General features: G+C 44.5%; 1 protein-coding gene and 1 long non-coding RNA gene across 2 annotated transcripts in view; one reads left to right on the top strand and one right to left on the bottom strand.

The window, feature by feature from the left end:
• The window catches only part of TSNAXIP1 (translin associated factor X interacting protein 1), a 28459-nt gene that overhangs the window by 12401 nt on the left and 615 nt on the right, over window positions 1–15443 (bottom strand). The window contains 6 exon segments of the mRNA XM_074881455.1: window positions 235–370; window positions 2167–2363; window positions 6479–6572; window positions 7992–8115; window positions 9406–9509; window positions 11561–11651. Coding sequence (XP_074737556.1) covers window positions 235–370; window positions 2167–2363; window positions 6479–6572; window positions 7992–8115; window positions 9406–9509; window positions 11561–11651 — 746 coding nt within the window.
• Window positions 380–2974, top strand: LOC141948693 (uncharacterized). Its single transcript, XR_012630528.1, has 4 exons — window positions 380–1095; window positions 1396–2094; window positions 2275–2499; window positions 2709–2974. It is a non-coding gene; the product is annotated as an uncharacterized LOC141948693 (long non-coding RNA).

The following is a 15443-nucleotide window of genomic DNA, read 5'->3' as shown; positions in this document are numbered from 1 at the left end:
CACCAGCAATGATTTAGTGAATCAGATCAGACTAGTAGGTACCTCCCTGCCTATTCCCTCTCCTACTTGTTTATGGACTTTTTGTCCATGAACTTGTCTAACTTCTTTCAAGAATCAAAGCATATCTGAAGATATCTCAGAGAGACACTGAATTTTTCATGCGATGTTGCACCCGTGTGTGTGCATTTGGGTCTCTGCACAGGCCAGGTTCTTACAGAGATCCACTCCCCCTACCTTGGACTTGGCGACATGTCTTGTCCAGCTGTTCATCATGCAGATCATTCAGTTTTGCCAGAAGCAGTTTGCGGGCACTGTGTTCATTGAGATAGCGAGTGTACTCCTCAGCTACGCTTGTCCGCAGACGCTCCACCTGCAGCAAACAGAGGCTTGAACAGATCGGGAGCCACAGCATCAGTGGGAACTCTTGGTTTGGTGGGTCTAGAGCAGAAACTAAGGAGCAGAGAGTGGGATATTATTTATTATTATTTTAACTATTTATGAGCATTTTGGTCTAGCTAGTGAAACCAAAGCCTCTAAGGTTCACCAGGTGCTAACTAGACAAATAAGGAGCCTCCATAGTCTGTCCAGAAGCTTGTTCTTCACCTTTGCCACTTAAACTTAGTAGTTAAACTAGTGGATGAAAGCAAGTTCCTCATGCTGTTATCACACCTCTGACTACATGGCCTCAAGTTGTGCCAGGGAAGGTTTAGACTGGATATTAGGAAACATTTCTTTACAGAACGGGTTGTTGGGCATTGGAATGGGCTGCCCAGGGAGGTGGTGGAGTCCCCATCCCTGGAGGGGTTTAAGAGTAAAGTTGACTTAGCGCTGAGGGATCTGGTGTAGTTGGGAACTGTCAGTGTTAGGTCAATGGTTGGACTGGATGATCTTCAAGGTCTTTTCCAACCTTGATGATTCTGTGATTCTGTGATACAGCAGAATTACTGTGTGACTAGGACGATTTGTTTCTTTCTCCTGCTAATTTTTCACCAGGAGGATGGTACAACCCTGAAACAGGCTGCCCAGGCAGGTGGAGGATCACCATCCTGTCAGGATCTCAAAAACTCAGCCAGACAAGTTCATGGCTGATCCGAGGTAACATAGGCGATAGTTCTGCTTCATGTGGGAGGTTGGGCTGGAGACTCTAATGTTCCTTCCAACCAACACTTCTTTGATACTTCCTGAATTAGCTACAGTAGCTTGTCAGGGCCCCAAGAACCTTAATTGTCCTGATCAGCTCAGCTGGACCCTCCACCCACAGACAGTCCGCCCGCAGCCAAGGAGCTCTGTTTAAGCTCAGGCTGAGGCTTTTGGGTTTTGCTGAGCTATGTTGTGGGTGTATCTGCCTCCAGTCCTGTCTCTGCAATCTAACTGGACCTTGGACTGATGTTGTAGGTAGCTCTTCTCCTGGATGGACCTTTTCAGATGTCTGTTGCAGTTTTCTCTCCAGTCCTGATTCCGGCTCTATCTCCTGCTGCTCCTGAGTGCTTCCTCCCCTCTACCATGGCTGGACCCTGGGCTTAACTGCCTGAGCTGGACCTGCTGAGGATGACTGCTCCCAGCACCTCAGTTGGTGCCATGAGTCTGTGCCCTGGTCGGTGGGGCTCTGACTGCACTGCGGGCACCCTCAGCTCCTGGCTCGTCCGTCCTCATGCAGGAGCCCTGTTCTTGTTGCTCTCCACCACTAGTACCATTTCAGCCTGAGTAGCTGAAACTGGTTGAGAACTGTGTAAAGTGGTAATTTAAATTGGAAAGACTAATCTGGCCTATAGATATCAATGTGACTGCAGTAAGATGAATGATACATATTTAAAGATGTTAAGGGTACAATATTGTAAGAGAGTGCACATACTTTTACATAAGAACCTACAACATTAGTACCAGGAAGAGATTTACTTCCTCCCCCCTTCAAATGTGACACTGGAAGCGCCAGACGGGACAACAGATACAAGTGAAAACTTCTGACAGCGGCAGCACAGCCTGTCCCAAGAGAACAGGATATTCTCTGGAGCTGGCCAAGATCCAGCATCATTACCTGATGCTTAGTGCCTGCTCCAGAACTTCTACTGGCACCAGAGGACGAGAGGCTGGGAGGTAAGAGATCAGATGTGTAAAATGCATCCAACTGCAGTTGGGAAACATTTGACTCATCATTGTCTAATTTACCTGAGTCTGAAGAGAATTATTTTCTTCCTTCATGTTGTCAATGAACTTTAATAAATGTTGTTTCTCTTGCTTCAACATATTTATTTCATCTTTCTCCTTTTCCTGCAGTGCCAGTATCTGCCGGGAGCACTCCTCAGAGACAGTTGTGACCATAGCCTTCAGGGGCTCTAGGGCACGAATTGTCTTCTTCTGATGAGCTGAAGAAAGCAGAGGTGGGGTCTCACAATGAGCAACAAAGCCTGAATTTCACTCAGCTGGGCTGTTGGATATTCAACACCAAAACAGTGCTGGTGGGAAGCGGGACTGAACACGGAGCTTTTACTGCTTGGCCTGGTGAGTGCCTAAGGACTAGGAGTGGTATCTTTTGGGATTATATCCCGTTGTTTATCCAGCTGTGCATATGAACTTCATAAGGATTTCTGATTTCAGCTCATGCTATTTATCCTGGTTCAGAAAACAAAGGATGAACAGTATTTTATTTTGTTTTCTTGAGGTTTTGATAAGATATAATGAGCACTGATGGCTTTGTCATGTTTCACTAGGTGGGAAGGTGTCACCGTTTAAGCACAGGCAGCATATGGGGCTGAAGACAGCTGATAATTAGCAAAATATCCTTTTTTGTGAAGGCCCATTCTTCATGAACTTCGATCTGCTTTCTTGTCTCTAAATGCATGGTCTCATGCAGCCTTTTGTATACGAATTTGTTGTCTACCCACTCTCCTCTCTTTTTAAGTATGCCTTGACCTCTCTTCTTTTGCCTTTTTCTTCAGTACATTTAGTAAAGAACTCATGTGCTGCTCTTGCCTTTCTCTGCTGTAATGTGTGCTTTTCACTCTCAGCTTTTTCCCCTTTACTTGAAAATTCTTCTTGAAGATATTTACATGAGGAAGCTAGTGACAGTACTTGACTTGGGTCCCACATCCTACTTACAGTTACATGGTAGAATTTGGTCTGATGTCACCTCTTTGGTGCAGAGGCTTGTTTTTATGACTAGATGGAATTCCACCAAGAGAATAAAATGATCAAAGACAGGATATGGTGTGATTCAAATGAGGCTGTGAGCAAGCCTCATTTTGTTTGTGAATAACTGCATTATTCAGCAGTCAAAACTGTTCACTCCCTCTCTTGAACAGAAGGATAGAAATCCTGGTGGATGCTGAATAATCTGATTTGGAGGAGTAAAACCTGGTATTAGTACTTGTGTACAAATACTATACAACAGGTTTTGCATTTTGAAAGTTAAAAAGCATACATAAATCTAAGAACAGGAACTACTTATTATACTTGGGTGTGAATTTCCTTCCCATGCTATAACTGTACCAAAGGTTTTACAGAACTGTTTTGCTATGATACTTGTGTCAGGGCAAGTGATGGCAAAAATTAGAGCATTAGCACAGGAATTCTGCCACTAGACTCTTTGGTTTCTCAGTGTGACCATGTTGAAACTTCAGCAAACTTGTTTTGAGGTGTAGTTTGAGTGTTTCACAACTGACTCGTGAGCACAAGCAAACCCCTTTAAATTAAGTGCAACAGTATTTTTAATTGTAGCTGCCTAGTATGTCAGAAGTTAGAGCACAATTTGGCTGCCAAAGTGATTATTTTGTAGTGTGGACACTGGCCAGCGCCATCTGAGAACATTAGCTCCCTGATGACCTCTCATAACTCCCCCCATGCCAAGAAAGGACAGACATTCTCCCACTTGGAAAGAATTCAGGCTGTGGTGCAGCTCATTGCACATACAGAATTGCTGGATGGACCCAGAAGTCTTAGCACCACAAAGGGGTCAGTGTGAAGGCCCTGTAGACATAGCACTATTATTTTAATCAAGAAATGGATTCAGCTGTGGATAATGTCACTCTGAAGTGAAGACCTGCCCTGTCATTGAGCTTTGCCTCAGGGGAGCTCCCAACAACATAACCTTTATCTTGGATCAGGCTAACAGCTGTAGGGATTTGGTGGCACTCTCCTCCGTGATGATATTTTCCAAATTCTGCTTAGTACCTTCACATTCATGTGGATTTACTCCAGAAACAATGCCATAGAGCCTCAGTGCTGGCTCAGCACAACCTTCACACCCAAAGGAGCTACAGTTGTATGTCCAGGTGTGGCATAAGATGAACAGTTGCAAGCAGCCAGTACAGGCTGCACATCCCTGTAGCCATCGGAGGCAGCTGCGTGCTCAGGTACGTGTGTGCTGGCTGCTTCCAACATCCTGCTGCCAAAATGATGCAGTTAAATATACAGTGTAAGCAGTACAGTTTTAGGACAACATTTAATAATACAATTTTTTCATTTTTTTTTAAAGCCAGATTATTCTGACTGAACAGGGAATATGTTGTAATACTTGCAGATTTAAGGGGAGAACCCACCCTGGCGGTGGGTGCAGTGGTGAGCACCTTAAAAGTCACATAGTCTAAGCTAGTACAGCGTATATGACTAGGGCAGAAAAAACAGAGTAAGACAAAGCTGCTCAATCAGACTACAAAGATAAAATGCTGTGCTTTAAAGGAGGTTTAGTTTCAGTTTCAAAGGGAGCTGAAATGCTCCAGATGGAGTATGCATGTTAGGTGGAGTGATGGGACATCTCTCTAAGCAAACTGTCCCATTTATCAGCTCCAAAGCTGCACCTTAAAGACTCCAAGCACTGTCGTGAGGGACTATAAACAGAATTAAACATTCTGGTGTTAGGAGCCCTCAGAATGGCCACCTCTCACAGATTTTAAAGAAGGTTTTTTTTGTTAAGCACAGTCAGACAAAATTTAAGAATAAATACTTAGAAGTGCAGTTCTACAAATGAGTAAAATTCCTTCCTTTTCTTTCTTTTGTACTCTTTCTGCTCTCAGACATTTGCTTTTGTCTCTTCCCTAGCACAGACACTTTCTTGAGCAATTTAGCACACTAAACCAACAGGAAACTTTGCAGCTCTCAGTCTTTGATTTTCCTGCTGGGTGAGTTGACTCAGCTCACAGAGGTGCCCAGCGAGTGGCAGAGCTGGTGTGTTCTAAGCAGTGGGAGTGCACCATCAGGACTGGGGATGTGGGACCTGCTTTCCGTGGCTATGAGTGGTTGGATTAGATCATCACTGCTCCCTTGGCTGGGCAGGTAAGCTGTTGTCTGTGCTAGGTAGGGAGAAAGAGGCTTGGAAATCAGTTACTGATAACCCCATCCAACACCCTAAAGGGGATGGATGTCATGCAGGTCTCATTAGCAAGGTAAAATCTGTAATTAGAAAAATGTCCTCAATATACAGAAAGGTGGGAGGATCCCAATCCCAACTTTAAAAAAAAAATAAAATTAATTCCATTTGTTTTATTCTTAGAGCTTCAAGTACACTTGCTACCATGGCATATTAGTTCCCTGGCATTCAGCTGATTTCCAGAAATAAAGCTATCATAAAAGATATGTTTTGCTCTGAAGTCTCCAGAGACTTCAAAGAAAAAAAGGGAAATATCACTTCCAAGCAATATGGAGGAGTCAGTAAATGAATGCTTTTAAAAAAAAAAGCTTCAGAGAGCAGTACAATATCAGCTACAGCATGGACACCAGTAACGTCCCTGGGAGCTGAAGCAAAGGAATGTCTCCTAAAGAGTTCTGGAAGGAAACTGATTTTAATAAAAAAGGTTTTATATAGTGAATAAACTTTACCTGCTCACCTGGTTGAAAGATACCATGCAAAGAAAGATTTTTGTCTGTAATGAAGGACTATGATTAGGTAGCCCAGGTAACAGGTACTGAGATAAACAATATATATCCTTTAAGAGACCGTCCCAGTAGGAAACTGTTGACATTTGATAGCTGCTCAGTGCCCAGTGTGAAATGAGCTCCTGGTTACAGTCTATTTCTAGCCTCGTGTGATTGTTTACAAAGTACTGGTATCACTGTGGCATCTGCATGCCAAGCAGAGTTTAAAGCACACTAAGAATGGCCAGGGAACAGCTAGTTCAGTTCTCTGCCCTGCCTTGATTCAGGAGTCACTCAAGCTTCAAGTTACCAGTGCAAGTGCATCCATGTGATTGTCCCAGAAGAAACTTGCAACACCGCTGTTGCCTGAACTGTGTATCTGATAAACATTTTAAAAACTTACAGGTCTTAAATCTAGATTTAAAAATTCAAAATGTTATAGGAAAAAAACCCTCCGACAACTTCATCTTACGTATGAAGGAAACAGACCTAACGGACCGGAAGGATGGTTTTACCAGTTGACACCTGTTTAGGCTGTTCATCCTATGTATGTATCCAACACAACTAAGCTCTGTAGAACATGTCTCTATTTAGCATTTTTCTCCCCACAGGTCAAACTCCAACAGCTTACCCAAGGTAACTTCATATTCATTCTTTATAGCTGTCAGCAGGGGCTTGTAGGTCTTGAAGTCCTCTATGAAGGATTCAAAGATCTCTCTGTAGGGCTGAGAGAAGAGAGAGAGCTTGAGAAAACATTCAGTGGCACATTTTGCAGCATTCAGAGGTAGCTGTTTTGTCCAACACAAATGCCATCTAATGACAGTGAGAATAAGTATGAAAATACTGCCACCACATTTTATTTTGCCTTTCCACCTCTGGCTTGCCATCCTAAATACATCACATGAAGGTGGAGCTCTCTCCGCTGTTGATAGGCACCACAGCATGATGGAGAGCAAACAAAGCTATTAGTTTCACCTTAATTTAACCCAAGGGGATCACAGAACCGTTGCGACTGTCTGGGCTTCCAATCCCGGTCGTGAGAGATGGAGCTGACCAGAACTCAAGGATGTAACAATATGGATGTTAAAGATATGTAACAAGATCAGAGCGTTGCTTTTGTTGCCTATTTTGTTAGGCACTCTCTGCAGAGCAGAGTCTTTCTGCAGATGTCCTTGTCAGCAGAATAAAACTTGTTCAGAGAGGATAGTCAAACTCCCAGGGTGTATGTGGGCCATGGGAAGGCTTCACTAGCAGTAAGGAACGTTCTCACTGAGTGTACCTCACTATTAAATAAAATAAAACATGTCATGTAAGACAGTAAAAAATATTTCCAAAGCATAAACACATTTATGAAACCTCTATTTTCTCTTGCCGTTAGTCACTTTTTGTTTCCCTCTATTCTCTTCCATCTAGCACTTTCTTTCCCCATCACTACAGGCTTCCTTTGGGAATGAGAATTTGAATTAATTTGTGCAGAGAAAATAAAATCCAAACTTCCCATGGTCTGCATAAATGCTCTAATTGCAGGATATTACAAAAACATGAGTACCCACTCCTCCTCTGTCTCTGTTTTAAAGTAAAGTGGTTGTTCTCAATGTCTCCATGAGGTGTGTCCTCAGACACTCACAACAACCCCCCCAGGATCAGACCCATTAGAAACTAAGAATTTTGGGGATCCTGATTAGGCTCAGACAAGGGCTAAATCTGAAAGATACTTTGTGTCACATGCAGAAACCTAACTTCAGAAATGAGAGGTTTTGCCGTGAAAATTTGGAAACCTACATGCTTGCTGTTTTATGGGTTTAGGCAGGAATCTTCAGGAGTTTAAGTGTGTAAATTCTGTTTCTCATCCACTTTAAATTATCACGTCTTTTTGAAGACTTGGGCTTTGATTTGAAAATGGAAACTTATAGAAGATGTGGAGTACACAAGAAGATGTGAACAACCCAACAACATGCAAACAACAGCAACCCAACATGTAAATAAACTGCTTTCCATGCAAGTTCTCCAACGTGAGCTGCAAAGCCACTTATCCAATACTACCCATAGGTGCCTACTCTTCTCTCTACTTCTTCCTTTGGATGGCAAATTTAAGTAATCCATCTCAGCACTTAGTTTCAAGTCAAGAGAACCTTGTATCAGACCTGTAACTTCAGTTCCTGGGAGCAGTTTTCAGTCAGATCAAGAGACTGCAGCTCTTTCCTTAAGTAGGACTCCAGTTGCTTCAAGTATCGTGGCTTTGGAATGGTGAGAAGGGCCTGTTTATTGCTGCAGAGACACAGGAAAAGAACAGATGCATGGACTTATGTGTCATACTTGTAATAAATCAGCTCAAGGATCTTGGTTTTCTTTCCACTGCCCACTGCTTCACAGCAGGACTTTATTTTTACTGTTGTACATACCTATTCTCTCAAAGCATACAATGGACGATTTAAAATTCCTTGATGGAGCAGGAATCTATTCAAGATATTCTGCTATTACTACTTTTCAGTTTAAGAACTTCATAATGCTTTTTGGTATAAAAAGCCAGGTGAGTGGGTTCTCTATGTCAGAAGAATTACTAAACGTTATTTGAAATGGGTCGAGGAAAAGAGCCATTTGAAAAAAAGAACTTGCAACATGGTTCATCTCCCGAGGTTCTAGGTTCCTCAGGAGGTTCTAGGCCAAATGTCCCTTTGCTGGATGTTATCATCCCTATTTCATATTAAAACCAGCTAGAATTAAAAAGCCCAACTACCCTTATTATATCATCCACAACTGTGTCGTGCAGTCTGTCAGGGCCCTAAGTGCACCAACAGGCTCTGCAACCTCTTCCCCTACCGCCAGGGGTTTGGGTGCCTGTGTTCAAGGGCAGCTGGGATCCCACAGGGTGACAGCAAGGAAATGGGGGACAGTGAGCTGCCCAGCAGGGCACAGTGCCACAGGACCTGAACAAGAATAGCAGAGCAGGTCCCTCGATGGTAGCCAGGGTCACCCATAGTTCAGTGATGGTCAGGCAAGTCCGCAATGAAGAGGAAGGTCCAATGTCAAGCCAGGATGTCAAGTCAGCAGGCTGGGGTCAGTGAGATGCAAGACAGATGTGGCTCCAGCAGGAACCAAAGGTGAGTGAGCCTCAGTGAAGGCTTCTCATATCTCTGTCTCACGCAGCTCTTTGCACAGCACCTGATCACAGGTTACCCAGCTGTGCCGTATCAAAACCAGCCTTGAGCCCAGGCACCCAAATGCCTAGGACTGGAGAAGAGCTTGCAGAGCCTGTTGGTGCACTCAGGGCCCTGACAGGATCATATATAATGTCAGTCAATGAATCATTAAATGATAGCATTTGGTGGTAACGTTTATACCAAGTATGACTCACTATTACATAAATACTTGACATCCCCTATAGAGCTACTAGTCAGAACTAACAATGCCTTCTCTGTCATGCTGAACTCCTGTGGGGTAACCCAACACCATTGTTCTCACTAACACTGGAAGAGGTTCTGCTCTGTAAGGTCTTCGTTTTCAAAAACCACTTGCAGCAATCCTGGTGACTTCACCAGTAGTACAGGCTGAGCTTACCTAGACTGTCTCTCCTCTGGGGCACAGCAGGGTTTGTGGTTCTTGAGCACTGTCTGTCCAGATGCAAATGCAGGCCATGTGGACCAATGGCCTCTAGCAGAAAGCTGAAGAGATTGAAAGGAGAGAATCCCTTTGCTGTATCTGAGCACGACAAACTCACAACAAAGGGCCAAAATCCAGAATCTGTACAACTGCCTACGAAAACCAAGGGCTGTACCCTGAAACTCTTCTCAGCCAGGACAGACCGCACCTAAAAACCAAGTAAACTTTTTGTGTTCTTTGAAGAAATCATCTTCCCAGACTAGTACCATTTGTTAAACACCTCTGAACGTTGGAATGGCGAGCAGGTCCCTCGATGGTAGCCAGGGTCACTCATAGTTCAGTGATGGTCAGGCAAGTCCGCAATGAAGAGGAAGGTCCAATGTCAAGCCAGGATGTCAAGTCAGCAGGCTGGGGTCAGTGAGATGCCCTGTGAGATGCACTGACTCTATTTTCTCTTGCCATTAGTCACTTTTTGTTTCCCTCTATTCTACAGACAGTGAGATGCACTAGGTGTTGGAATGGGCTGCCCAGGGCAGGGGGGGAGTCCCCATCCCTGGAGGGGTTTGAGTCAGGTTGACCCAGCGCTGAGGGATCTGGTGGAGTTGGGATCTGTCAGTGCTGGGTTAACGGTTGGACTGGAGGATCTTCAAGGTCCCTTCCAACCGAGGTGATTCTGTGATTCTGTGAACAATCTCCTAGTAGCTATTGTTCATGCTGCTGAGATTACATGATTGTGGGAAAGTGTTCACATCTTTGGGGGAAAAAATGATTTCTTGGTCTACCCTGGGACCACTGGAAAATAAAGCATCACACAAACAGTCAGAATTTTGCATCAATCCAGATGAAACCCAAAATAACAGGTTTCAATTAGCTCTTGTTTCCTCTAGGGAGTTTCACACTGGGGTGTGTCCCCCACAGTAAGGGCACACTGAGCTAGGTTAATTTGTAATGATTATGAGCTTTAAATGCAGGTTGGTGACCCTCGGCTGAATTTGCATCAGTGTAGAATGTAGTGAAGGTCTGAGGAACAGTAAAAAGAACAGGATGAATTAATTTTTCTTCAGAAGTTCTTATGAGAGCAAAATCTTGTTGTTAATAGTCTGTTCTACCTTGGAACCCTCTCGGTGTTTCTTTGGGTGGAAAAAAGCCAGCTATGCTGGATTGCTCTACTTCATCTTCATTATTACAACCAAATAATTAGTATGCAATTGTCCAATACAAATCCCTCCCTAATCCGTCTGTAAAATTTACAAAAAATTAATCATGGGCAAACAGGAAGGTTTGACTTTCAAAACCCAAACTTCAGCCTGACCAAGCCTTGAAACAGTTACATATAAAGCCTTAGAAGTTTAAATGTCCTAATTTCAGTGCAAGAAGCAGGAAGATTACATTGGAGAAACACTAAGATTCCAATTTACTGAGAGCTGAAAATCTTTTCTACAATGAGGAAAGTGCTTGCAGAATGTCCAAGCTCTAGGGACAAAATAATACTTTAAGTTCTTGTGCTAACGTAGCACATGCAGCTTGTCATAGACGCGACCAAAATGTTAATGAAAAAGGAAACCCAAAAATATATAATGTATGACTTTTATAGATCTTAACCTCCCGATTGTTTGTTGTATACGTGTTCCTGGAATTTATTTTCTCATCATTTGGATATCGATTTTCCCCATGCTAGTTTATTTTATTTACTAAGACTGATAAATACTAGGGAGCAGATGTTCCTGCAGGATGCTCTTAGCCTATGATTAAACAGCACATGGTTCCTTTTTTTTTTTTCTTTAAACTACATGGGTCAAATTCTGGCTTCAGTATTTGGCATATATGTCCACTCATAAAGTTGCAGCCAAGAACAACATTTATATTCCTCTCATCTTTCCTCCAGCCTTAAAAATGCACTAGTTAATTCACAAAGATGACATCTGAAGCTGAAATTCAAGAGTTAGCAGCAAAATATAGATTTTTTATATATATATATATTAAAGAAAGATTAAAATGATTAGAACTTGCTTGACTTCCTAATAGTTTGTGACAGTCCCTGGGCTTCCACCAAGATTCAAAGTTGACCAAGTTAGCTAAAGTTTGGATGTTTCACTGGAATTCTTCAACTCACCGGAGCCTTCTGTTTCTTGGACAGGATGTATTTCAGACTGTTGATGCGTGTTTGGCAATCTGGAGTCTCAGAGGAAGATTCAGGAGCAGTCCTGTGCAATGGCAAGAAAGAAACTTTTCAAAACATACAGAATTAACTAAATATACAGCAGAGATTGAGAGTCTGTCTCGTGTGTACTTAAGGTAAGCAGCCAGTTATGAAGTGCCTGATGGATGAAAACATCCAATAGGATAAGGTACAGGGAGAGACTGATGGAAAGATTTGTGGTGCAGCTGAACTCCAGGGTTTGCCATTTGGTAACTGGCACAACGTTTGGTACCTTCCTCACTATCCCAAAGAGAACAACCAGGCTGAACAACCTGCAGCTGGGGGAGCCTGAACGAGTTGGTCTTCTGAAGAGGAGAGATTAGAAACAGAGCTAGAAAACCTGTTACTCAAGGATCAAGAACCAGGATTTGGGCTCCCAAAAGTGCCTGCAAAGCCAGTAGTGCCGTGGCACAGATGGTCTGACAGCCAGTAGAACCGGAAAACCATGGAACAAATATAACCTGGATCTCTCTTTCCTAGGCTAGAAACTGGCACGTAGAGATGAACAGCCTTTTATGAAGCAAACATACAGTTGCATGTGTATTTTAGGGAAAATCAGGGTGGCCACGATCTGGTAAAGCAATCCAGAGATCACAGTGAATTTGCAGGCACTGGCACAACATGACCACGCGCTCAGCTTGGTATCTGAGCACTGGCTTCAACCGCCAGCCTGGTTTCATGCTCAGGTGGCAGGAAGCTGTTATACCTTAAGCAGATCTACCTCTCCAACCACCCGCTTTCCAGGGGAGGTGTGCATAGGGTGAGCTGGACTAGCTTTCAGGAGTCCACCAAGGGCCAGAACAGCGCTGGGGTAGGAGATCATATCGGGTGGGCTGTTGGATCTCCCACCCTAGTGTATAAAATAGCAGCCTCAAGCTGCGGCTCTATGAGATGTGGTAACAGCTCAGCACTGCTGAAACGGGACGTGGTGTCTGTGCCCCACCATCAGGCTCTTGATGTCTAGGTAATGTCAGCTCTACCACACGCTGGGCAACTCTCTGAGCTGTTTTAGTTTGTTAAGCCAAGGGAAAACCTGCAGTTACCCAGTTTAGACCAACTAAAGACATAACATGCAAGTTCACCCCTCAGCGGGGGAGCGATTCTGCAGCTGGCAGTGAGGGTGGAGACAGAAACCCCAGGCAGTTGGGTCAGCTCGCCCAAGGAACCTTGAGGTGAGATTCCCTGAGACACTGTGAGCTGATCTAGCAGCTTACTGCTCTTGAAAAGCCATACCCTCTCCTCCTAGCCGTATCCTCCTGCTGTTAAACCTGTGTTGCTGCCACTGCTCATCAGACCCCTTCATAAGCTGATTTACAGAATCACAGAATCATCTCGGTTGGAAAAGCCCTTGAAGCTCCTCCAGTCCAACCATGAACCTCACACTGACCGTTCCCAACTCCACCAGATCCCTCAGCGCTGGGTCAACCCGACTCTTCAACCCCTCCAGGGATGGGGACCCCCCCCTGCCCTGGGCAGCCCATTCCAACGCCCAACAACCCCTTCTGCAAAGAAATCCTTCCTAAGAGCCAGTCTGACCCTGCCCTGGCGCAGCTTGAGGCCATTCCCTCTTGTCCTGGCGCTGGTTCCTTGGGTCGAGACTCATCCCCCGTCTCTGCACCCTCCTTTCAGGGAGTTGTAGAGGGCCATGAGGTCTCCCCTCAGCCTCCTCTTCTCCAGACTAAACCCCCCCAGTTCCCTCAGCTGCTCCCCATCAGACCTGTGCTCCAGACCGTGCACCAGCTCCGTTGCCCTTCTCTGGACACACTCGAGTCATTCAATGGCCTTTTTGGAGTGAGGGACCCAAAACTGAACCCAGTCATCAAGGTGCGGCCTCACCAGTGCCAAGTCCTTGCTGGCCACGCTATTTCTGACACAAGCCAGGATGCCATTGGCCTTCTTGGCCACCTGGGCACACTGCTGGCTCCTGTTCAGCCAGCGATTTAGGTCATCACTTCAGCGGAAAACTAACACAGGTTCATTTTTTAATTTTGCCTAGTGATCAGCACAGTGACATAGACAAGAGAAGTTTGTACCTGGCACAATATGTTTTCACAGCACACTTCCACCGGCACAAGAAGGAAGCCATGGAAGCTTGTGCTGTGTGCCTGGCTACAGGGAGGCATAGAAAAGCAGTGGCAACTGGGAGGCATGTCTGAGAAGATCAAATTCTGCTAGCCAGGGACACTCCAAGACCAAAGAGAAGGATAAATATGAAGTGGCCTATGGTCAGAACTGCAGAGTGTTTTGAAAGTCTCCAGTATATAACAGACCATTAAACATATAGTAACTCATGTTTTGGAAGCTGAAGGGCACTTTTCTTGCATTTAAACAAAATAAGATCCCTAGCTATCCGGAAATGCATCTTCTGATCTGCAGCTAAACTTGTGACCAGTTTGACACTCAAAGTACTGAGCACTCTCTGCGCCCATTCGCTTTCATGTGCACCTACCACCCAAGAGCGTATGTCTCTGTTTCTTGCAGGGTAGGATTTTAAGATAATGGCAATCTTTACAGCCATATCAGTCAGCTAGGCAGTCAGTACGCTAGCTACCAGCCATGACAGCTTTTCACTGACCTGGCAAGAGCAAGGTCTCCGACTACAAGACCCCAAGTTTGGAAACTGAAAGGTGCCTGTTCCCAGGTAACCATATTAAGTAAAAAAAAAGAAGTGCCTGAAACTTTTCCCATGAGCAAAAATGATTGTCACTTGGGCTGTGTTGGACCCGATGGCTTTTTTAGCATTGTGAAAACTAGCAAAATTGAAACAAGGAAAAACTTGCTTTTTTATGAAAGGTACTTCCCAGGAGCACAAAACATACAACTTCAGTGTAATCAAAGTTGTTTTTACTATATGTAAATTTTCTTGAACAAATGCAGACATTGTTGTCCATATTGGAGCTCTCAAGCAGAAAAGGCAGCGATAGCATGCTTTTAGACTACCTGCATCGTACAGCTCTGAGATCTGAAGATAAGAAACTACCTGTAGGTATAAATTAGGCCTTCACTGTGCCAGAAGGAGGCTCAAAACATACAGAGAAAAGTAGGCTTGACCATGAACACTCCAGAATTCTCCTTTTGAGGCAGCCCTGGCAGATGTCAGGGCTTCCAACAGGCCTTAATTACCCTGACCAGCCTCAGCTGAGACCCTCACCCATGCACCCTCTTGCCAGTTGGTCCAGGAGCTCCATTTAAGCTCAGGCCTGGGACTTTACACCCTGCCTGTGCTACTTTGTAGTTGTAACTATCTCCAACCCTCTCTCCTGGGTGTACCTTGGACCTATGCTAAAGTCTTATCTCCAGTCCTGTCTCTGAGCTGCTCGCTCTGGACCTGATTCATCACTTGGCCTTGTCTAGGACCAGAGGTAGGTGCTGGTGGGGTTTGCAAAACTGAGCAGAGAAAGTTATCTGCCTGAAAAATGAAGGGAGGTGAGGGTGTGTGTTTTTCCTGCTAGGATACAATGTGCTGGGAGGAAACAAAGGAGAGAACCACAGCATACTGGATTTAAATCACCTCAGCCCAATGAAAGTAACAGAAGGGAGCAAGTTAGAAATGTGGTACTGATACCTCAGTTGTCTCCATAGCTCAGGTTGCTGCAGTCACCTTTGGCACCAATCTTGCCCTCCCTTAGAGAGCAGCCCTATGCTCTCAGAAGGCAGGTAAGGGATGGCCAGCAGAACAAAGACCCATGTGCTAGAAAACACCATCCCCTTCCAGGAAAGGAAAAGAAAGGAGACCTCTCTGCTTTTATAATTATTCTGAACTATTCGGACTAACTAGAACAAGGTATCGATGGCA

This window comes from Strix uralensis, chromosome 12, assembly GCF_047716275.1.
Source record: "Strix uralensis isolate ZFMK-TIS-50842 chromosome 12, bStrUra1, whole genome shotgun sequence".
NCBI lineage: Eukaryota > Metazoa > Chordata > Aves > Strigiformes > Strigidae > Strix > Strix uralensis.
The sequence above is the reverse complement of the archived record's forward strand: the minus strand, read 5'-3'. Positions and strand labels throughout refer to the sequence as shown.